Source organism: Aethalodelphis obliquidens, unplaced genomic scaffold, assembly GCF_003676395.1.
Source record: "Aethalodelphis obliquidens isolate GAN/ISIS:26980383/991018 unplaced genomic scaffold, ASM367639v1 scaffold96, whole genome shotgun sequence".
Taxonomy (NCBI): domain Eukaryota; kingdom Metazoa; phylum Chordata; class Mammalia; order Artiodactyla; family Delphinidae; genus Aethalodelphis; species Aethalodelphis obliquidens.
The window spans coordinates 174,597-198,378 of record NW_020838040.1 but is presented as its reverse complement, the minus strand read 5'-3'; the positions used below and the strand labels follow the sequence as shown (position 1 = coordinate 198,378).

Below are 23,782 nucleotides of genomic sequence, written 5' to 3'. Positions count from 1 at the left end.
AGAAGTCTACTCCCTCTGACCACATTTTTGTCAGACCATCAATTAGGCAGTGCACACTATAGGCCCTTCCAGATACCCTCTGGTGAGCCTTCTATTTAGCAGGACTCACTCATGACCTTAGCCACGAACTTCCTCAAAAGTGACTTTTGTAAACTCTCATGGAAGCTGAAGCCAGACTATGACCCCAAGACTTCATTATGCTCTCCCTGAAGCTTTCATGTAATAATGACAATGTTGCCCTTTAATACCTGCCAACAGATTTTTCAGAAGTAAATATATTGTTTAAGAGTGTATGTATATGTAATAAAATAAAAGAAATGCAAAGGAATGATTAACACAAAGTCAGGATAGTGCCTACATCTGTAAGAGGGGAGGGATGCAATTACAACACACAAGAGTCTTCTTAGATTCTAGTAAATGCTCTATTTCTTGACCTTCTTAGATATTACAAATGTTTCACTTCTTAACCTGATGGTGGGTATATGAATGCTCATTTTATTATTACTCTTTAAATCATATGCTTTTTGAATTTATAATTTACTTCACAAATTTAAAAAATCATCCTATCCACTTCCTTGCTCAGATTCCAAGCTCAATGAAGACCATTCTGGTAACAGTTTGACTCTATTGTAGCTTTGACTCCATTAAGAGAATGGACATCAGACCACCTGGCATGTACATTTTTCTTTTTAAAGTAATAAACTGGTGTGCTAATTTTTAAAATAATATTCATAAAATAATGAATGTTTGGTTGATTTAATGACTATGTCCTTATATATGAGATTAAATTCGTTTCTAAATAAATCCTCTGAGAGTCAGTATATCCTCTGCAAGTAACCAAACTCATTCTCAGATCAGAAATTTTTCGATGCTTCAATTTCATCCCATATTGCAGCTTCAATTTTTGAAGTGTCATATTCCCTCATCATATCAAACTCAAGCCATGGCTGACTCCACTTCTGGGCTTCCTTCATTTGCTCTTCAGTTAAACAAAGGTCAAATCTGATCCCCTTAATATTAAATTTTGGACGTTCCCAGCGTTTGGACCACGGCTTGGGCTTCATTTTTACTTTCAGCTAAGGAAGATATAAGGAAAGGAACAAATTAGGCTGACAGTTGCAAGCAAAAATTCTTCTAAAAGTTTTCTTTAAGATGATTCTTAGTTTATACTTGAACTTCCAGTTCCAAATGTACAACTTATACCTGATTAACAGGAACTTCTTGGCTAGGTTCTTGTGCTACTGGCTGCATATTCATATCAAAAGTGCTGTATTCAGGAAGGGCGTCTCGCAAGTATAGCAAGCTATCATCCAGCCGTTTCTGTAATTTGACTACTTGGATCTCCTGGATTCGAGGATTATAAAGTTCAAAGCAAATCTCAACACCTAAAAGAGAAGAAAACATATTCTTATAATCTAAATTCAGATTCCTGCATACACCTCATACTATAAAAAAGCTATTTCATGAAGGAATTAGCTCAGGGTTTTGCATGTAGGAAATGTGATATAAATTTGTAATCTTTAAAATGAAGATTATTGAAAGAAATAGAAATGAACAAATCCATGTAGATTAAAAAATGAGAAAACCTGAATTAGAATGATAAAGTCTAAAGAAAACTGTCTTCTATAAATATATTGAGCCATTTATCTCCTCGATTTTGATAGTATTAAATTAGTTGGAAGTTTGAACAATTCTTCACTTTGCTATGTTCTTGTTTATTTCCCAATTACTTAAATAAAACTCTATCTTCGACATTTTGACTCTTATCTTCTACATTTTGAGCAACAGAATTAATGATGCAAAAAGACTAAGTACATTTTTAAATTCTAACTTTGATTTAGAAGTCCTCTTAAGATGGCCTAGGTTTGTTAACACTCTGGAGCCCTCCACAGGAGAAACAGCTTTGAGTGTTTCCAAGATGTTGACATAAAAGGTTAATATATATCATCTGTATCATCAAACATTTAAAAGGAAGAGTGTATTCTGAGGTTTCCTGGAATAATCCCAAGAGAAATAGAAATAGTAAAACATATGATCAACGTTAACATCAAGTGTTTAATATCAGGATTTAATCCAGTATCCACTGTACATCTATTCTGTTATAGGCACTGATTTAGGAGCTGTGCCTATAGCAAAATCAAAATAGGTAAAATCCTTCTCTTCTCATAAAGCCTACATTCTAGTGGATGACAAATGATAAATAAACCAACAAGGTACTTTCATATAGTGAAGACAATACAGGGTGATGACACTGTGACTGGGGAGGGGGCAAATTTATGTATGTATGTACGTATGCATGCATGCCACACCGCATGGCTTGAGGGATCTTAGTTCCTTGACTAGGAATCGAACTTGGGCCCCTGGCAGTGAGAGCACTGGGTCCTAACCAGTGGACCACCAGGGAATTCCCAGGGGCAACTTTAAATAGTATAGTCAGGGAAAGCCTCTCAGAAAAGATAACATTTAAGTTGATACTATAAAGAGCCAAGAATGCTCCAGTCAGAAAGAACAGCAAATGCAGAGGCTCTGGGGTCTTAACAAACCTGCCATGTTGGAAAAACTAGAAAAAGGTCCTTTTGGCTGGAGCAAAGTAACTTGGTGGGCCAGGAAAGTAAGCCAGAGATACTGCACAGCTGCAGGCAGGAGATGATGGTGGCATGGACAAGAGTGGTAGCAATGGAGATGGAGAAACGGGCAAAATTGGGATAAAAGTTTTGGAAATTAAGCCATGAAAACTTGCTGATTGACTGGATGTGTGAAAGAGAATAACTAAAAATAGCTCCTAAGTTTTGGGTTTAAATAAATGGGTGTGGAGTGGTACAACTTATGGAAATAGAAAAAACTGTTAAAAGAACACATTGTGAAGGAAACAAAGAGTTCTGTTTTGAACTTGTTTTATTCTTATAAGGTGCCCAAATGCAGATGTCAAATAGGTAGTTGTATGTGCAAATTTGGAACAAGGAAAGGGTCAGTCCCTGACACATAAATCTGGGAAGTTAATACCACATGGATGGTATTTAAAGCCAATGGACTAGAAAGAATCATCAAAGTAGGAAGTATCAATGGGGAAGGTACAGGCAGGCCACAAACAGTCAAAATGTTAATGGTAGAAAATAGCAAGAGAGAACTAATACTTTTGAGTATTCTGTGTCCAGTACTTCATATAGAACATCACAATAAACTGACCACAACCCTGGGAGGTAGAAACTATTATCTCAATTTTAAAGAAAAAAAATCATCTCAGGTCTACCACACCTTTGCTCCTGCCTTTCTATTACAAGATTTCTCCAAGTACACAACCTGATTGTTGGCCCAAGTTTCTGTAATCAAGTTCTGCTGAGTTCCTACATGCACAGCACCACAGGTCATTATAGGATAAGGAAGACAGCAACGATTCTCACATGTTCAATTTCTTTCAATATACTACTTCACTGTTGGGGACCATGAAGCACACAACTTTAAGTATGAAAAATGTACTGTTCCTGCCAATTTTTTTTGTCTTTATTTCTTAAAAAAAGTTTTTTTTAGTTTTATTCATGTTTATTTTATTGAAGTATAGTTGCTATACAATATTATATGTTACAAGTATATAATATAGTGATTCACAATTTTTAAAAGTTATACTCCATTTATAGTTACTATAAAATATTGGCTATATTCCCCATGCTGTACAATATATCCTTGTAGCTTATTTTATACATAACAGTTTGTACCTCTTAATCCCCTATCCCTATATCATCACTCTCCTCTTCCCACTCCCCACTGGCAACCACTGGTTTGTTCTCTATACCTGTGAGTCTGCTTCTTTTTTGTTATATTCACTAGTTTGTTGTATTCTTAGGTTCCACATAGAAGTGATAACATACAGTACTGGTCTTTCTCCATCTGACTTATTTCACTTAGCATAATACCCTCCAAGTCCATCCATGTTCCTGCCATTTTGATTCATAATTTTTCTAGAATTTTACCACCCCTATCTTATTGATATAGCAAATGTAATTTTGCGTTTTAAAAAATTCCTCCAATTCTTATAAAACTAACAATTGTGGTGACTGTTGTAATATAAAGCAAAATGGGGGCCATTCATTTTAGGAGAAAGTTAACTTGCAAGGACATCATTATGCTTATCTTAATGTTTTCAAGGGTTATTTGCTCCTAAAATGAATGCCCCCATACTGCTTTATAGTCACTTGTCTCCTCCTTTGATGTTGCCATGATTTGGAAAGTCTACTTCTAATGGTTGTTGTCCCTGTAACAAAAGAAGCCTTCAGGAGAAAGCAAAGCACCAACTGTATGTACTCAGCAACCTCAATTCTCATACCATTCTTAGGCCACAGGCTCCCTGTCATCCCTCCAAGCTCCCTTTCACTTTCAAGTTCCAGATGTCTTCACCCAGGATGCAGAAAATAAAAAAGACTCCTGAGATAACATTTTCCAGAAAATCAAAATAATGAAATGAAGCCTACCTTGTCCTTCAATAGTATTCCTAAGGATAAAAGTAGCTCCAAGTCCTGTTCCTGATCTCTGGATGCAAATTCCCAGAAACTGGCTCGTTTTTCCATTGGCATATGGGTCAGCAGTAGTAACACGAAGAATGCTTCCTCCAAATTCAAAAGAAAAGTGAACTTTTACATGAGACGCAGAATCAAACAACAGCATTTCCAGGTAACTTCAAAGTTCCTAAATATTTTAATATAATATTAGGAATAAGTACCTCATATGGGCAAAACACAGATAGGTGAAAAACAATTTTCTCTTTGTCGAGAAAACTAACCCTCCAACCACTAATAATAAAAGCATCCAGCTCTTACTGACCAACATAGAACTCTGGAATGTGGAGTATTTTTCTCCTTTCTAACATATCTTTTCTTTCTATTTGAAATTTCAGAGGATTTGTTCTTCCCCTTGGAGGAATGAATTCAGGACTCAAGAACCTGTGAAAAATATAGAGTAAAATAAATTAAAAGCAAACTTAAAAGACCACTAAAAAAGAAACCATTGCTTTACCAAAAAAAGTGAAAGATTAGGATGCTGACATGTTTTATTCTTCCTTCTCTAAATAAGAAAAGTCCATCTTATTTCTAAAACTGTTGTCAATTCTCATGAAAATAGCTAACAATTTCTGAGTACTCACCCGGCATTGTGTTAAAAGCTTTATTAAACATCTATAGCATAACTTAATCCCTACAACAACAAGGTGAGTTTGGTGTCATCATCTCCTTATTACAGATGAAGAAAATGAAGCTTGGAGACAGTAAACAACGGACCTACTACTACATTAGCTATAAACTTATCAAGCCAAGATTAACAGACTTATTACTACATTAGCTATAAACTTATCATGTCTGTCAGATTCCAAAGCCTGTGACCCACAGGCCTCACGCTGAGTTGTACATGTTATAGTAAATTATGTTGGAAAAGATATAAACATATAAATCATCAATTGTAAACTAGCTTTAAAAATAATCTCCCTATTAGCCAACTGATTTTAAAGTCATTATGAAATATCTAATCTGTAGAAAAGTATAAATGATATTACAATGAAAATATATGTCCCTGTCACCCACCTCAAGGAATAAATTAACAATGTAGTTGAAGCCCCTGTGCACCCCTCCCTACCCCCATAGTTAATTACTGTGGGGTAATTAACTAAATTTTGTGTGATGATTATTCCTATGAATTTCTTCCTTTTCCTCAATTTCCTACTTTAAAATGTTTCAAACCTACCAAAAAGATGAAATAGTACTACAATGAACACCCATATATACTTCACCTAATTTCACCTACTGCCAACATTTTGCCGTATTTGCTTTACATGTACATATAATTTTTTTCCAGAACCATTTGAAAATGTCAAACAGCAAGCCATTTCATCCCTCAAACTTTAGAAGGCTTCTGCTAAGAATAAGGACTTTCTCTTACATTTATCACAATACTTTTATGACACCTAAGAACTTCAGCATTAATTCAGTAGTATAATCTAATACAGTTCATATTTAAATGTACCTAATTCGTCCTGGAAAAGGTCTTTTATAGCTGTTTGTTGCTCAATCCAAGCTACAATCAAGCTTCACATATTATGTCTGGTTGTTAGTCTCTTAAACTAGTACTCTTCCCCATATTTGCATTTTTGTAACATTGACTTTTTTGAAGAGTCAAAGCTGATCATCTTATAAACCATCCCTGGATCTGAATTTGTTTACTGTTTCCACATACCTAGACCAAGGATATACATTTTTGGTAAAAATATTACAGAGGTGATGATGTGATCTTCTTATTCCAACACATCAGGAGACACATAATGTCAGCTTGAATGGCTACTGGGAAAACTAGGTTTGACTGCTCGTGAAAGTAGAGAATTTCCCCTGTATATTTTTTTATACTTTACATATGTATGTATGTCTGGGCAATACAAAAATGCTACCATACTTGTCAATTCTTCTGCAGGTTGCTTTTTTCACACATCATAGTTGAAGTTCATCCATGTTAACTCTAGTTCATTCATGTTTCACTGCTGTATAATAGTCCATTATGAGAATGTATTTGCTCATTCACCTACTGAAGGATATCTAGGCTGCTTCTAAACTTTTATTACAAACATTACTTTTGTGTTCATTTTTGTACATCTCTCCTTGTACATATTACTTTCCTTAAGTTGTATACTGTCTGGGTGGGAAGGTACAGACAACCTCAAACTTACAAAATTTTGTCAAATTGTTTCCCAAAGTAGTTACTCCCATTTAACTGAATTATATTGTGTTGCCATTTAAGAGAAATATTCCTTTTCCACCTTAAAAAAAAAAGTTGTACTGAGAAATCTTTTCTGAATCTCTAGGTTCCATAAATTCAAGTTTATTTCAACTTAGAACCACAGGATATTTTAAACATTAAACACAAATACATATGCAGAGAAAATCGAATCGACAATATAGAGCCCTTTCATAAAGCCTAAGTCACACCAATTTTCCCCCCTAAAATTCGCTTTTTAATAAGGTTATACAATTCTACAGAAACAGTTTCTGCAAATTCTAGATCATCTAAATTTACACGTACCTACAAAGTTACCACTGCCTGCTTAAGTGAACCAGGCTTTTAAGCACACTGTTTTGAAGAGCAAATTTCAGAAACAAATTGGTAGAAATTTTTACCACCGTATCGCTTTTACAGGGACACTAAAACACAGTTAGTTAGGAAACTAAAACAGGGTGAGTTCTGGCCAATCCATTTCACCTAGGGAGAAAAGATCCGTTCCTTAACGTCAACAGGTAAAATACAATGTATTTCACAGAAAAATTCTCGATACGGGCCAAAGAGCCTCAAATCTGGGGAATCCCTACTTGAAATTCTAATATGACTGCAGAGAAAGTTCAATGCCGGCTTGGGAGAAGCGAGGAAGTCAAACCTGAGTTGGGTGCGCTTCACGCATACATGAATCCTGCACACAAGTTCTTATCTGGGAGACCCCAGGATAAGACCCGTTTCAGACCTCGGAAGCAACTACAGGTTCTAGAGCGCACAGACCCAAAAGGCAGGAATCGCGTCCAGGTCGGGGCTCTCACCTGCTTTCCCGGCGCTGGGGACGGCGCTTGTCCACGATAATCGGTTTCGGCGGTGGCTGGAACGCGCCGGGCTCAGAAGGTCCAGTGATCTGCCGCCGGCTCGGCCCCACGAGGGCCTCTGCGGAAGCGCACCACAGAGGTCAAGACTGCTCGCGCCAGCCCAGAGCTCCCGCGAAACCTTTAAATCGCCCCCAATGCGCGGTCCCACGAAAGGCCTCCTCCCATGTCGCCCCTGACTTCCAGAATCGCCTCCCCCTAGCCTGACCCTAAGCTCCTTCTGTCGCCGGCTAGCAAGCCCCGCTGCACTTACGGCAGGCGACAGAGACTGGCGCAGGGCGCAGAGCCCAGGCGCATCGAAAGGTCCAGCCCAGGGCCATTGCAGCCCGGCAGCCCCTGGCAATGGAGGCCGCCATGCTTGCTCCCTCAGTCGAGACTACAACTCCCAGTAATCAGTGCGACAAGGTCGCGGTCACCTGAGCCAGATGGCGCCTGCTAAGGGACAAAATAGCCAAGTCTTTCTCCACCCACCCCACCCCCACTCCCCACAAGGGCCCGGGAAAGTGCACTGTATTTCTCTAGTTCTCTTCATGTGCCAAGTTATATCACTCTACGGGAGTGTTCTCTCAGCCTAGAAAGATTTCCTCCCTCTTTGAATCAACTCTACCTTCAATTTCTCAGGCAAGACTTCAGTATGTCAAAATTCTCATTATAGGCTCTCATTCTGCCATTAGCAGCTCTGATGTCATTTGCAATTTTAATTTTTAGTTTAACTTAATTTTTAATTACTTGTGTAATTATTGGATTAGCGTCTAACTCCACCATTATACTGTAAGCTCCTGAGGGCATGGAGTTTGTCTTTTGCTCACCATTTTCTCTCAGCATCTAGCTGGTCCTCACTCTTTGTTGAATGCAAAAAAAGGAAAAGAAAATGGTTCCTGACAGAAGGGGTGGCAAAGTCCCTGAGACTACAGAGAGCATTACTCCCTTGAGGAGCTAAACTTGAGTTTGGGCTGAGCAACTGTAGGTAGGGATTATATTACCCTGAAAATTGGGTTCACCTTTTGTTCGGTGTTGAGACGAGACACAACCAAGCCAATATCAGAAGGAAGGATGTATTACTTACAGCAAGTAAGGGGAACACCTGGGATCTTTCCCAAAGCAGTGTCTCCCTGCACAGCAAATTTGAAGAAATCTTAAGCTAAGGGAACATGCATATTCATGAAGGGGTTGGGCCATATATGCATATTCATGAAGGGGCTTGAAAAGGAGAATCCATCATAGAATGTTGCAGCTGAAAGCTAGCTAAAGCAGTTTTAGTCTCCATTATTTTATGCTCTACTCACTTTCTTTCACTTGCCTCCCACAAGTGATTTCTTTTCCTAGTTAATTGCTTTTACAAATGATTACTTATTAGTTAGTGTTATATTGTGCACCTGGTATTGTTCCTCCTTTGAAACACTCCCGAACACTCCCTTCCATTGTGAGCATTCTTCTGTTGTGGAAGGGGGACCCCTTCCAGGGCTCTTGTCTAACACTCAGAAATGAATTGTGGAGGAGACAGGTGCTGACAAAGCAAGAAACTTTATTGAGAAGGGGCACCTGGGCAGAGAGCAGCAGAGTAAGGGAACCCAGGAGAGTGCTTTGCCACGTCTTGCAGTCTCAGGTTTTGTGGTAATGGGGTTAATTTCTGGGTTGTCTCTGGCCAATCAGTGTAACTCAGGGTCCTTCTTGGTGGCACATGCATCATTCAGCCAAGATGGATTCAGTGAGGATTCTGGGAGGTTGGCAGGACATATGGACTGGAGTCTCCTCTCTCCTTTTGACCTTTCCCAAATCCTTTCAGTTGGTGGTAGCTTGTTAGTTCCGCATTCCTTACCAGGACCTCCTGTTGTAAGATAACGTATGCAAGTGGTTACTATTGTGCCTGGCCAGGGTGGGTAGTTTTGGTCAGTGGTTCCCCTAACAACTCCCCACTGAGAGACTTCATACTCAAGATACTTCTTGGGAATTGGGGCAGTGGTTTCTTTCTTCTGTAACTACTTCCTGCTGAGAGTGGGCGTAGTCCTGCCTAGTAGAGTAGAAGTCTCTCTCTACCTGATCTAAATCAAGTTATCCCATGTCTGAAACCAGCTTCCACCCTTGTAGTAACAACAATTTATCCTGAAACTGTTGGACCCTGTAGGAGATAAACCTTGTAAGCAGTTGAAACACACAGGGGCCAAACAGGATTGTCATCACTGGGCCCAGAAAAGGAAGGCAAAATTTGGGGTGAGGGCTGCAGGGTGTGTGACTTTCTTCTGATTGGTTGGTGGTGAGGTAACAGGGTGATGCTCCAGGAATCTTGCACTCAGCCTGAAGTTACCATCCTCCACTTGGTTGGGGGCCCCAGTTCTGCAGAAGAACTCAAAGATATTGTTATGTATACTACTTGAGGAGGAACCAGGACCCTGCCCCAAGGCTGCATTTTTGTTTCTTGACTGCTCCTCCTTTCTGCATTCCCTCCCTTCCCTGTAGTAATGGTTTGAATCTGCCCTTTGGAACGCACGGAAGGTCAAGGAAGCTGAATGAAGCCTATTTCCTAAAAACAAGAAACAAGGGACACAGAAAGGTTTTTGTATCCAAGGGGGACCCACAGGGTCCTGCTCAGTTTCAAGATCACAAAATGGCTTAAGCCCAAAATGTCTTCTCTTATGTCAAAAAGCTGTAACTGGTTCTTTTTCTCTGGGGACCCCCTACCCTATCTGCTTCCAATAGGTGGCAAAACTAAAAAGGTAAATTGTAAGTCTTGTTAAGAAATTTGAAATTTGTACTCTCAGCAATGGTGTGCCACTGGAAGGATTTCACACTCAGAGTTGTCATGGTCCGAATGCAGGTTGGAAAAGAATTTCTAGACACAAGGAAGAATGAAAAGAAGATAGAATTTATTAGAGGGAAGGGTCACTGCCAGAACAGCAGGCCAACTTCCTGATAGCCAGGGGGAGTTGACCCTGAGCAAGGGTTTCTGGTCTGTTTTTATAGCCAGGGAAAAAGAGAACCTGGGAATCATCTGCTGATTGGGCAGGTATGTATACTTACAATGTGCAGAGCGTGAGAAGAATGGGACAAATACCTTTCCTTATTTGGGATGGGAAAGGGACAGGGCATGCTGCTTGGGAGGGCTTTGGGACATTGTAATGGTCACAATGTGACATAGTGATAAGAGTCCTGTAACTCTTTGTTCCAGCAATATTGGCCCTTTGACTTTATCTTGTTCTTTGTCCTTGGAGCATCACAAGAGTGAGATGATTACTTAGTTACTTATTGGTCATTCCAGTTGAATTAATGTCCCAAAGTACCTCAAACTCAATGTGTCCATATTGAATACACTATGTTCACCTCCAAACTTCCTCCCCAGTGTTAGCTATCTCAAGGAATGGCTTCAAAATCCAATCTGTTGCTTAAAGCCAAAAATCTCATTGTCATTTCTGATTCCTTTATGTCTCTCCCTAGGAAAAGTTCCTAAAACTACACCTGGCACCATCAACTATCTCAAATATCTTAAACTTTCTCATCCTCCCATCCATATTGCTAATCCAGGTTACCATCCTTTCTCCTCAGGATCACTGCAAACCACTGCAACTGTCTTCTCATTGGTCTTCCTGCCTCCAGTTCCCTTCAGTCGTTCTCCACATAAAAACCAAAAAGATGTCTCAGAAATGCATACCTAGTCCTTGTTTTTTCCCAGTTTAAAGCCATCCACAGTTTTCAGTTGACAGATAAAAAGTCAAATTCTCAAAGAAAGTGAGCCATGTTCTGAGGACAGAATTCAAAGTACTGCGAGGAGGGACAAAGTCTTCTTTTAACTCCAGCTTCCTTGATTAGAACAGAATTTAACTTATAATAGCAAGGAATTACACAATCAAAGTTTCAGATTAGCTAATTTTAGTCTCTCTCTGCCCACCCAAAAAGGATACTTCAAACTTTTAAGAGAAGTAAAAAGGGAGGAGAGACAAAGATAATTGTGACTGGTAGCCATGTTCAGAGATCAGGCTTGTCTTATTCACTTGCATTTTACCTCAGAAGATAAAGATGGAGAGATGGGCTAGGGCCACTGGTCCTAGAGAGATTAGCAGATTGAGCTGCTACAGAAGAACGGGAGGGTGGGAGTTGGAGGAATACATGATGTGTGAGCAGAATCCCATGCCTACTGTTAGGTATATGAGAAGATAAATAGGGAAATCACTGTAGCATACCAACTATGGAAAGAGATGGCTGCAGGGATCAGTCCTAGACTACCCAGTATTATTTTTTACTAGAAAACTGAATTTCACTAAGATTTGAGGAATACTAGCTTGAGAAGTATGTTTTATCTGAAAGAAAATATTCATAAAATGTAATGACTTAGACTTCTACTTTCTTTTTAGGTATTTGTTTATAGACACATATCAATGCATTTTAATCAACGTTACCTAGAGAATCATGGAAGGAAAATAACAATTTGCTAGAGACGAATTATTTCTAACTGTATAATAATGTTGATTGGTTTGTTATCACAGAAGTAACACATACTTGAAGGAACTGGGATTTGATTTCCCCCTGCCTACAAGTGAATAAGTTGTTTTTGTCTCATAAACATTGGTAGAAGACATGAGACTCCTGAGACAAAGGACTTTATTACTGATGGCACAAAAAGTAAGCAGCATGAGCATCAGCATGTTTGCAAACATCTCCTTTGCCCTCAAACCCCACATGTTGACACCATGGGCACAGATGCAGTGGGTTTCCTTCACAGCTGAGGAACACTGAACTTAGTAAATCCTTTGCTTTTATAGCAAGCAGTAAACAAGCCTGTGCTTTGTCCTGGTGAGACATGGACATTAACCCCTCAAGGCTGCTCATTGTAAACTCAATCTTGAGAAATGGTCGGATAGCATACCCACTAAGACACGTAGGAGCTCAAGAGACCCATGGAAAACTCTCTCCCAATAATACTTCATCTAGGAAATGTGAAAAAAAAATAACAAGGAAAATCTACCTCCTAAACTTTGAGAAGGGTTTATGGACGGCCACGGGAATCACACTTAAAGTTCAGGTGATAAAAGTTTTGAAACTGGGACACAAATACTCCTGTTAGGTACACCTAAAACCTCTCACACATTCTCGACCTCACGGTTTGGGATTGGGATTACTCTCTCAGGGGGGTCACTGAGGGGCCCCCATTTCCCAAATTCTCAAAGACAATCCTTCAGGTGTCCCAGAGATGGTGTTAATGTCCTCCATCTTTGAACATGGTGAGAGTTTCCTCACAGAGCCTGTCCACTTCTAAGCCCTAGCCTCTTCCCCGGTATGCTGTAAAACCTGAGCAAGTCACAGAAGAGGCTTGGAATGCAGAGCATGTAGACTATCAGTGTGCTGGATCCTCAAGGCCACAGGCAGCCTTGGCTGGAGAAGCATGTAACACAGCGGTCTGTATGGATTAGTGGGATGTTTCCCACAGAGGCTACTAATCCATATGGATATACGCCAGGAGTGGTTTCCAAACCTGGCTGTTCCCTCCCAGTCTCTTGTATTGGATTTTTATCTGTACCTGTTTCCTGGCTTGCTGGGTATTCCCATACAATCTCCCACAGGGATCTCAAATTCAATGTGTTCCTAATTGACTTAATCATTTCCTACCTATCCAGATCTGCTCCTGCTCCTGCATTTCTATCTTGATGGATGAAATACTAAGCCACCCCACTGCCCAAGGTACAACCTTGGGAATCTTGATTGACTCCTCCATCTTGCTTATCCTGGATCATCCATCTAAGACCAACTCTTGTTGATTTTACTACATAAATATTCCTTATACCTATTCTTTCCCCTGAATTATTTGCCACTTCTCTGGCTCAGCTCTCCATCATTTCTCCAGTAGATTTGCAATATCTTCCTTACTAATCTCTCTTCCAGGGATTCTCAAAGGAGATGCTATTGGCATTTTGAGAAAGACAGTTGTGCATTTGTGCAAGATGTTTCCAGCATCCAATGATTGCATGCATGAAATGTCAGTAGTGCCCCCTAGTTGTAAGAACCAACCTCTCCTCCCACAAGTGGTGCTAGAAAGGAGTTAATGCTGATCAGAGACCCAGGGATATCAAGGGGCAAAGTAGAGTCACAGGAACCATCAGGGCTGACCTGAGCCTAATCTGAAGGCAGGAACCTGTGTCCCTGATGGGGCTCCTAGGGTAGAAATGTGGTTCCCCGTGGGGTGTAGATCCAGCAGGCACTGAATCTCTACTCCATACCTCGTCCTTCTTTAATTGTCTTCTCTTTCAAATTTTCCTCTTCTTACTCTACACATTAACCTCAGGATTGTTTTCACTTGCAAGATCCAAATGTCATGTAAATGCCAATTTCTACCAAACTTGAATCTCTAGCCAAGGTATCTCTTTTGACCTTGAAATTTTGTATATATTGAAATTTAGTATATAAAAAGGGTGGCTATTCAAATCAGTTCAGAAAAGTAAATTATTCAAAAAGTTGTCTCCATACATACAGAGAAAAGTTTAGATCCTTAACCAATTATAGAAGTATGTTCCTGATGGTTAAAGAAATTGATAGAAAAATTATAAAGTCATAGAAGAAATATTAAAGGAATGTATGTTTGAAGATTCCAGTTTGATGGTGACATAGGAAGATCCTGAATTCACCTCTTCCCACATACGCACTGAGGCTATAGCTACATATGGAACAATTTCCTCTGGAAAAAACATAAAGGCTGGTTAAGCAACAACTACACACTGGTAAATCAGAAGAAAACCACATTGAAGTGGGTAGGAGAGGCTGGGATACAATCTCATTATAAACTTCATCCCCAGTTTATAACTCACAATCAAGAGGGAATTCAAAACCTGGAGCTTCTCTCTGAAGAGGGAAGGATTTGAACCCTATATTGGGCGCCCCAAATTTTAAGACCTGCACCAGAGAGATGAGCCCCCAAAACATCTAGCTTTGAAAAACAGTAGGACTCGCTTCCACAAGACTGTAGTGATCTGAGAAACGGGTCTTCAAGAACTCACCTGCTCCAAGGGCCCAGGGCAGAAGCAGCCTATCCCACCCAAACTAAGAGTCTACTAGAACATTCTACCAGGATGCTGGGTTGGAGACTGGTGGGCACTATCTTCGCTGTCTCCCTCTATCTTGCTATAGCTGGGTGGGTGGTTGGGAGAAAGGGGTGACGTTGGTCAAAGATCACAAACTTTCAGTCACAAAATTAAAAGAAAAATAAAACAGGCATGTAAAATTCACATAAAAGAAAAATGAAAAACTATGAGAGAGATCGATAAACCCAATCACAGGTGTACCTCATTTTACTGTGCTTTGCTTCACTGTGCTTCACAGATACTGCAGTTTTTACAGATTGAAGGGTTGTAGCAACCCTGCACTGAGCAAGTCTATCAATGCCATTTTTCTAACATCATTTGCGCACTTTGTGTCTCCGTGTCACATTTTGGTAATTCTCGCAATATTTCAAACCTTCCACCAGCAAAAGAATTATGACTTGCTGAAGGATCAGATGATGGTTAGCATTTTTTGTCTACAAAGTATTTCTTAATTAAGGCATGTACATTGTTTTCTTAGACATAATGCTATTGCACACTTAATAGACTACAGTATACTGTAAACATAACTTTTATATGTACTGGGAAACCAAAATATTCGTGTGACTCACTTTATTGCAATATTCACTATTCTGTGATGGTCTGGAGCCAAATTTGTAGTATCTATGAGGTACGCCTTTATATCAATACTGATACGAATAACAGAAGTAATCATAAACAAAAGTAAAGAATTAGTAGTTATAACCAAGGACTAATATCCAGAATATACAAAGAAATCATACATATAAAATAACACACATACTTCATTATTGAACTGTAGAGAATATATTAATAAGCATTCACAGAAGAAAATAATATAAATGACCATGAAATATGAAAACAATTTCCATCTAGTTTGTAATCAGGGGAATTAAAATTAGAGCAACAGTTAAGATTATTTCTTCAGAGAGAGAATATAAATGGAGACAGGTATTACTCCACACATTGTTTTTGTTTTTGTTTTGCGGTACGCGGGCCTCTCACTGCTGTGGCCTCTCCCTTTGCGGAGCACAGGCTCCGGATGCGCACGCTCAGCGGCCATGGCTCACGGGCCCAGCCGCTCCGCGGCATGTGGGATTCTCCCGGACGGGGGCACGAACCCCCATCCCCTGCATCGGCAGGCGGACTCTCAACCACTGCGCCACCAGGGAAGCCCTACACACATTGTTAACAGGGTTTAAGATTTCAGTACTGAGGTAACAGGAAATTTGGCAGTATCTTGGAACTTAAAGTATACATACTCTTTGACTCAATAATTCCACATCTTATCTACTCCTAAGGAAAACTCACACATATGCACAACACACACAAGAATGTTCATTGCAGAAATGCTTGTTATAACAAAGAATGGAAAGAAACTTGATGGTTAAGTATAGTGTGACAAATCAACAGCTAAATATACTGTGGTTTGTTCTATCCTAAGACATTACACAACAGATTTAAAAATCACTTACACTACTGGGCATATATCCTGAGAAAACCATAATTCAAAAAGAGTCATGTACCAAAATGTTCATTGCAGCTCAATTTACAATAGCCCGGAGATGGAAACAACCTAAGTGTCCATCATCAGATGAATGGATAAAGAAGATGTGGCACATATATACAATGGAATATTACTCAGCCATAAAAAGAAACGAAATTGAGCTATTTGTAATGAGGTGGATAGACCTAGAGTCTGTCATACAGAGTGAAGTAAGTTAGAAAGAGAAAGACAAATACTGTATGTTAACACATATATATGGAATTTAAAAAAAAATAGTCATGAAGAACCTAGGGGTAAGACAGGAGTAAAGACACAGACCTACTAGAGAATGGACTTGAGGATATGGGGAGGGGGAAGGGTAAGCTGTGACAAAGCGAGAGAGATGCATGGACATATATACACTACCAAACATAAGGTAGATAGCTAGTAGGAAGCAGCCGCATAGCACAGGGAGATCAGCTCGGTGCTTTGCGACCACCTGGAAGGGTGGGAGGGAGGGAGATGCAAGAGGGAAGAGATATGGGAACATATGTATATATATAACTGATTCCCTTTGTTATAAAGCAGAAACTAACACACCATTGTAAAGCAATTATACTCCAATAAAGATGTAAAAAAAAAAAAAAAGTAAAGCAATATTGAGAACTCCCTGGTGGTCCAGTGGTTAGGACTCTGCCCTTTCACTGCTGAGCGCTGGGGTTCAATCCCTGGTCAGGGAACTAAGATCTCCCCCAAAAAAGAAAAAAAAGCAAAGCAGTGTCATGCAGTTATATAAAAAATAAGCAGAGTGAAAAGAACTGCTTGCCTTATAACGGAAAGGAAATATTTGGTAACATTTAGTAAAGGGTGAGTAGCCATGAAGGAGTTAAACTGTTAACCTTTTTTTTTTTTGAAAGCAAGGAGTCCTAACCACTGAACTGCCAGGGAATTCCCACCTTTAACGTTCTGAGAGTTTTCTTACAATACACACCCGTAATATTACCATAAGAAAATTAAAAGAATATACCCGATGTCACCCCTCCCCTTTCCTCTTCAGTAAAGGAAACAAACCGTGAGGATGAAGAACAAAACATAAGCAATTACATCAGAAATGAATCCTTCAGCTTGAGTTTTCTCCCTTTTATCCTTCCCAAAGGAAAAAAAGAACAATCAAGAGCAAGCAGTAGGCCCACCAGGTGGCACTACTGGCCAGCTTCACACTCAGAAAAAAGCACTACAGCTCATTAGGATTTTTGAAGCCTGACGCTATTTAGAAACACTTCTCTGGTAACATACAATAGAAATGGTCCCTGAAAGTGTAGTCTTAAGATTCTGCCATTTGCCTTTGTTGAGATTAGGAAGTTTATTCCTATTTTGTTGATGGACAGATTTCTCCCACTCCCCACCCAACAGTCGTTCAGAAGAATATATTTCTTATAATAATTACATTCCGCAAATTTAACAAAGCACTTTGAAATCCATTAAGTAATATTTCTCAAAGAAAGCATAATTCACAAAGTTCTTAATTAGCTAGTACCATACAACTACCCAATAAGAAGTGATTATCATCCAACGGATAATGGCCTCTAACCCTGTAGCTATTCAACACACAAGAACCAGCTTCCCAGTTGGTGCGGGGCTCCTCTCTGTGATGAGGATACTAGAAAGTTGATGCTACCTATACTGGAATAAACCAGATATGGCTTAAGTGTAGATTTGAGGTTATTTTTAATCCTGCTTTGTGTCAGGGGTTCAGTGTCAATGGAGATTTTTAATGCTCAAAACAGCAATAATTATGTTGTATCATTGTGCTTCTTAGATATCTAAGTGGAAGTGGTGAGTTGGCAGTTTATATAAGTCCCAGGTACAATAAAATCATCTGAGCTAGAGGTAGGGTCCTTGTATGGCTATTAGCATAAATGATGCCATCTTGGGCCATAGAGTTCCTCCTGTCCTTCCACTGACCCTACCCAGGACTGTACTATGTGGCAAATCACTTCTCTGTTATTAAGGGCTTTGTAGTTAATACATATTATTTAATAATCATTAGGACTAGGTTGCCTCTATGCTCTGTTAGTCCCCAAACAATGATGAAGACCTTTGCTGATGTAATCCTGGCACCCATGAGACTAGTTACCCATTCATAAATGTTGACTTAGGAATTCATATCCTGTTTCCAAGCATGTACCCCCATACACTAGGTTAACTATAAAATTGTCCCAATGGCCCTTTGGTGGTGCAGAGTGCATTTTTTAAGGCTTTCAGATCGTCATCTGCCTGATCCCACCCGGTGAGTACGTTACCCTATAGTAAACTGATCCATTGATTATATGGAGCTGCCTGCCTCGTTTTTCAATCTCGAGATGCCTTCTCAGTTTTGTGGGCACTTTTTGTTCCCTCCCTCCACCAGCCCTCTTCTGAGGAAGTACAAATAAATACAAGCATTAGAGTAATATTAATTGAGATATTAATTGATGTTTTTCTCCTCTGTGTATTGTCCTTTATTTATTTTTTTTTCTGAACTTTCCCTCAACCATCTCCATCCCAGAAGTTGGTCCAGTTTAATTGTCTCAGGGAAGAAGAGCAATAGCAGAAAACACCCTGCTAGTCTCTGGCTAAAGCTCATATTCACTAAGGAGATTAAGTGAGATGTAAACACCACAATAGAGGGAGTGCCTTTAAACCTAAAACCATAATTAAGACTTCCTTTGGGTGGGGTGGGGCTGGGAGGAAGTTGGGAGTAGGAAGATTCCAGAAAGGAATGGTTATAGCCTCCCAGTGGTGGTTCCCAATTCTGAAGCCCAGAGCATTGGATGGGTCCTGAAGAGAGGGTCTATGCATGATGCTAACTGGGCAGAGTTCTTGGGTAAGTGGGGAGAGCAAAGGGCATTCAGACTCCAGAGAGATCTTAGAGGACCCAAGGCCAGTGAACAAGCAGTGATATCAGAGAGATGGAACAGAGCTGTGGGGTGTGGAGGGATGAACCAAAATATATTGGAATTAAATTTCTACTCTTCCTATGGAAAGTGGCATTCCTGGTGGTCGTGAGGCTCCAAATAGAAACTGAAGTAAATCTAGATGAAGTTATATTTCATTTATATGAGTCTGAGGACAGAGATTCCTCCCTGAAACACAGATTCATCTTGTTTTCTTATCAATACTACGCAGTAATGCAGAAATTAATACTAGACAGTAATACAGCAGAAATGAAGAGTAGGAGAAAGAATCTTGAGACAGTGATGAGAGAGAACAGATAGCCGTAATGACCAGTTTGATGTGGGGGCTAAAGGAGAAGGAGGCAGCATCTGCAATGAGCCCCAGGTTTCTTGCTTGAGGCGTTGGGGGTAGAAGTTGAGGCCATTTACTAGGACATGGAAGACATGAGCAAGGGAGTCGTTGTGAGCCTGGGAGACTTGGGGAAGTCACGTAATTCTCTCTCCTACTCTGTGGCCTCATCTCTAAAATGGGGGCAGTGCTGCATACCATAGGGCCCCACTCATTTCACAAAGACCTGTTAGAGTGCTGTGGGCTAGAGTTGATAACTGAGATGCTAACAGTTGAAAAATACAACAGTTGATGGGGAACATTTCGTTCTTTAAGTTTCCTTCCAGTCTAATGTTCCCCATCTCTCTAAGTGAATAGATCAGAGCCAGAGACACCCCTTCTAGTTTGACACTGCTACTTAGTATCCACATCATGGCCCACCTTTACTGGGCCTCTGTCCCCTGTAAAATGAGGACCACATGTGGTCCCACCTCTAACTTAAGCAGGGGCAGGACGTGAGGAGGAAAGGAAGAGGGACTTCAGATGATGGTTACTACTGATTGATCTGTCTTCAGAAGCATCGCAGCAGCATGCAGGATGAGTATGGAGCTAGGTCAGTGCCCAGAGAAGACTGGATGCTGAAGAAGGACAGAAGCAGGAGGGACATGAGATGTGGGGGAGGAGTTGGTGCCTTGTAGATGGCTGGGGAATTGTTGTGGGGGAAGGAGAGCAGAGAACATCTGTGACCTAGGAGAATCAGGGTGGTTCAGGCCTGGGACTGCCACATCAGCCCCCTACCTGGGCCCTGGAGAGCATTACCAGGCTTAAGGTAGCCCCAGGATGGCAGTATCCTTTGAGAGCTGGGCAGAGGACTCATAAGGCAGGTCCTCACCACAGGGTCCTCAGTGTAGAGAGGAAAAGAGAAAGAGAGAAGATCATTGGCTTCAACGATCTCTGAACTCAACAACACCCATTCTCGTCCTGAACTACTTCCTCTTCTGGCTAAATGTCACAGTGGAGGCACTAGACTTTTCTCCCAAACAACTGGCAGGCCCTTGAGGGTAGGGACTCTAGTTTCTCCTCCTCCTCTGGCTTCCAAAGCCCCAGCAAAGCATGGCAAAGAGAGAGTACCATGTAAAGATTCAAGTCTCACTCAAATAGTTAGAAAGGCTAGTTTGTGTAATAATAAAAATTCAGGAGGGAGGGGCAGTCACAGAAAGTGGAAAAAAAAGTAGTGGTTTTCTCATATAATGCGCGTCCTTGAGGAAAAGGGCTGACCTCAATCCTGAGACACTGCTGCACCTTCGTAATGATTCATGGAAGGAAAACAGCTATCAAAAATGCTGTACAGAAGGAGGTCAAGATTGCGGAGGAGTAGGAAGAGGTGGAGTTTATCTCTCCCCACAAATGCATCAAGAATACATCTACGAAGTGAATGATTCTCACAGAGCACCAGCTGAACACTAGCAGGGGACCTCGAACACCTAAAATGACATGAAAGATCCCTGTATAACTGGGTGGGATGAAAGAAAGAAGAAGGGAAAAAGAAGAGAAGAGGAAGCAGGACAGGACCTTTTCCCAGGGGTGGGGGTAGCTGAAGGAGAGGAGAGGTCCCTCCAACCGTGGAAGTCCCCTCACTGGTGGCGAAATCAATTGGGACAGAAGGGGAGGTTTGGGGGCTATCAGAGGAGAGTGAAGCAACTGGGCTGTGGGTGCAGGCAGGACAGACTGAGACTTACACAGACAGTCCGTGCCACAGCCCTGCACCTCCCAGCCTGAAACGTATGTCTGTCAGTGAAGATGGGGGCTGGGTGCTGGAACCTGGGGTTTGGAGAGCAAACCCGGGAAGAGGGCTGTTATTGGATGCAAGGAAAAGGCCTGAGGGGATGGGAGTGAGGAAGTCTGCAACCGGGAATGCTTGTGGAGGAAACCTGGACTGCCATAGAAACAAAGCACCATTGTTAAGTGACACACAAGGGGAGAGGCTGCCATTGCAGCCTCTCTCCCTATACTGGCCCTGTCTCCCTGGGCACTGGGAGGGACCCCCACTGGGGCTGGCTCTCATGCGCCTGCAACCTCTGGCTCCCTTACACAACTTGTTGCCACCAGGGCGACATGCCTCTCTCATGCCTGTGGCCAGGAACAAGGAAGGGCCGCTGCTGGGGCCGACTCTCTTTTACCTGGGGCTCCCAGCTCTCATGTGCACCCATTGCTGCCTGGGATCCCATGACCCTGTCCACTATGCCACCTCCACACACCCTCTTCACCAGGGCACTCTGTGTGTTCCAGAGCAGCTTGGGAGCAGACTCTGTCGGTGGCCCACATGTAAAGATGGAGCTGAAACAACAGCTGAGCCACAGGGGGCCATACAACTAAGGAAAAAAAGCTCAAATATCTCCTTGCAGCTGTGCAAACCATGAATTGACACCCCTGCAACTGGCTTTGTAAACTCAGTGCCTACAGACATCTGAATGAACAAAAAGTGCTCCTGAAGCCAAGACGGTTCTGGCTTTAGCAGCTGTAGACTTTGTGGGCATATACACATGGGGGTTGGGCCAGGCTAGAGTCTGAGCTGCCCCAATAGCACCCACAGTGGGTCCAGATCCATGATTACTGCAATCCTGGGATGAACTTCAGTGAATCTGTGCTGGTGGACTGGTGAAAACACCTGAGAGACACCAGGGCCAACTGCTAACATACTCAGAGTTAAGGTATAGCCGAGATCAGTGTCAACAACAGTGTAATCTGAGAGCTCACACAAAGGGTGAAAGGTGACAAAACAGAGAATACCTACAGATGAACAGCTCCAGAAGAGGAATACTCAGTCACTTCCCTCCTAGTGTGAGTGATTAATCCTGCCTAGCTTGCATCACAGATCAGAAACACAGTGAAGAAACAGATTGGGGGGCCTCTACTCCAACAACTAGGGGGCAGAACATACCCCTGAAGGGCAATGAGAACCATACAACAAAAGGGAGGCCCTTCTCAATATCCAGGGCAGGCTCTGGTCACCACACAAGTCAAACCCCCTACCAAGGGGATAATGGCACAAGCCTCTGAACTAACCTCACCCACCAAGGGGAAGACACCAGAAGCAAGAGTAACTATGATCCTGCCACCTGTGCAAAGGAGACCACAAACACCATAAGTTAGACAAAATGAGATGACAGAGAAGTATGTTGCAGATGAAGGAACAAGATAAAAACCTACAAGAGCAACTAAATGAAGAGAAGATAGGCAATCTACCTGAAAAAGAATTCAGAGTAATGAGAGTAAAGGTGATCCAAGATCTCAGAAAAATAATGAAGGTATGGATCAAGAAGATACAAGCAATGTTTAACAAAGACCTAGAAGAACTGAGGAACAAAGAGAGAGGAACAATACAATAACTAAAATGAAAAATATACTGGAAGAAATCAATAGCAGAATGACTGAGGCAGAAGAAAGGATAAGTGAGCTGGAAGATAGAATGGTGGAAATCACTGCCATGGAACAGAATAAAGAAAAAAGAATGAAAAGAAATGAGGACTGTCTCAGAGACCTCGGGGGGCAACACTAAACACACCAACATTCCAATTATAGGGGTCCCAGAAGAAGAAGAGAAAAAGAAAGGCCTGAGAAAATGTTTGAAGAGATTATAGTTGAAAACTTCCCTAACATGGGAAAGGAGATATCCACCCAAGTCCAGGAAGCACAGAGAGTCCCATACAGGATAAACCGAAGGATAAACATGCTGAGACACATAGTAATCAAACTAACAAAAATTAAGTACAAAGACAAAACAGTAAAAGCAACAAGGCAAAAGCAACAAATAACATATAAGAGAATCCCCATAAGGTTATCAGCTGATTTTTCAGCAGAAACTCTACAGACCAGAAGGGAGTGGCATGGTATATTTAAAGTGATGAAAGGGAAAAAAATACAACCAAGAATAGTCTACCCAGAAAGCCTCTCATTCAGATTCAACAGAGAAATCAAAAGTTTTACAGACAAGTAAAAGCTAAGAGACTTCAGGACCACCAAACCAGCTTTACTACGAATGAAACAGTAACTTCTCTAGGCAGAGAAACAAAAAGAGGCCACAACTAGAAACAATAAAATCACAAATGGGAAAGCTCACTGGTAAAAGCAAACACACAGTAACAGCAGGAAATCATCCATACACAAATATGATATGAAAACCAGCAAAAGTAAGAAGACAAGAGTACAAATGCAGGAAATGGGAACTGCATTTGAAATTAAGAGGCCAGCAACTTAAAACAACCTTGTATACATATAGACTGCTATATCAAAACCTCATGGGAAATGCAAACCAAAAAACTACAATAGATACACACAAGAAAAAGCAACCCAAACACAACACTAAAGATGGTCAT

At 41.0% G+C, this 23,782-nt stretch overlaps 1 protein-coding gene and 1 non-coding gene across 2 annotated transcripts; both read right to left on the bottom strand.

The window, feature by feature from the left end:
* Positions 1-411: 411 nt before the first annotated feature.
* MRPL19 (mitochondrial ribosomal protein L19) lies at positions 412-7,993 on the bottom strand. Its single transcript, XM_027095935.1, has 6 exons — positions 7,870-7,993; positions 7,560-7,677; positions 4,816-4,934; positions 4,467-4,601; positions 1,204-1,385; positions 412-1,076 (listed from the first exon to the last, which is right to left on the bottom strand). The coding sequence occupies exons 1-6, from the start codon at positions 7,970-7,972 to the stop codon at positions 855-857; spliced, it is 879 nt and encodes a 292-aa protein (XP_026951736.1). The 5' UTR covers positions 7,973-7,993; the 3' UTR covers positions 412-854.
* Positions 7,994-17,257: 9,264 nt separating this feature from the next.
* LOC113614433 (small nucleolar RNA U3) lies at positions 17,258-17,468 on the bottom strand. The gene has a single exon (XR_003430622.1). It is a non-coding gene; the product is annotated as a small nucleolar RNA U3 (small nucleolar RNA).
* Positions 17,469-23,782: the final 6,314 nt, after the last annotated feature.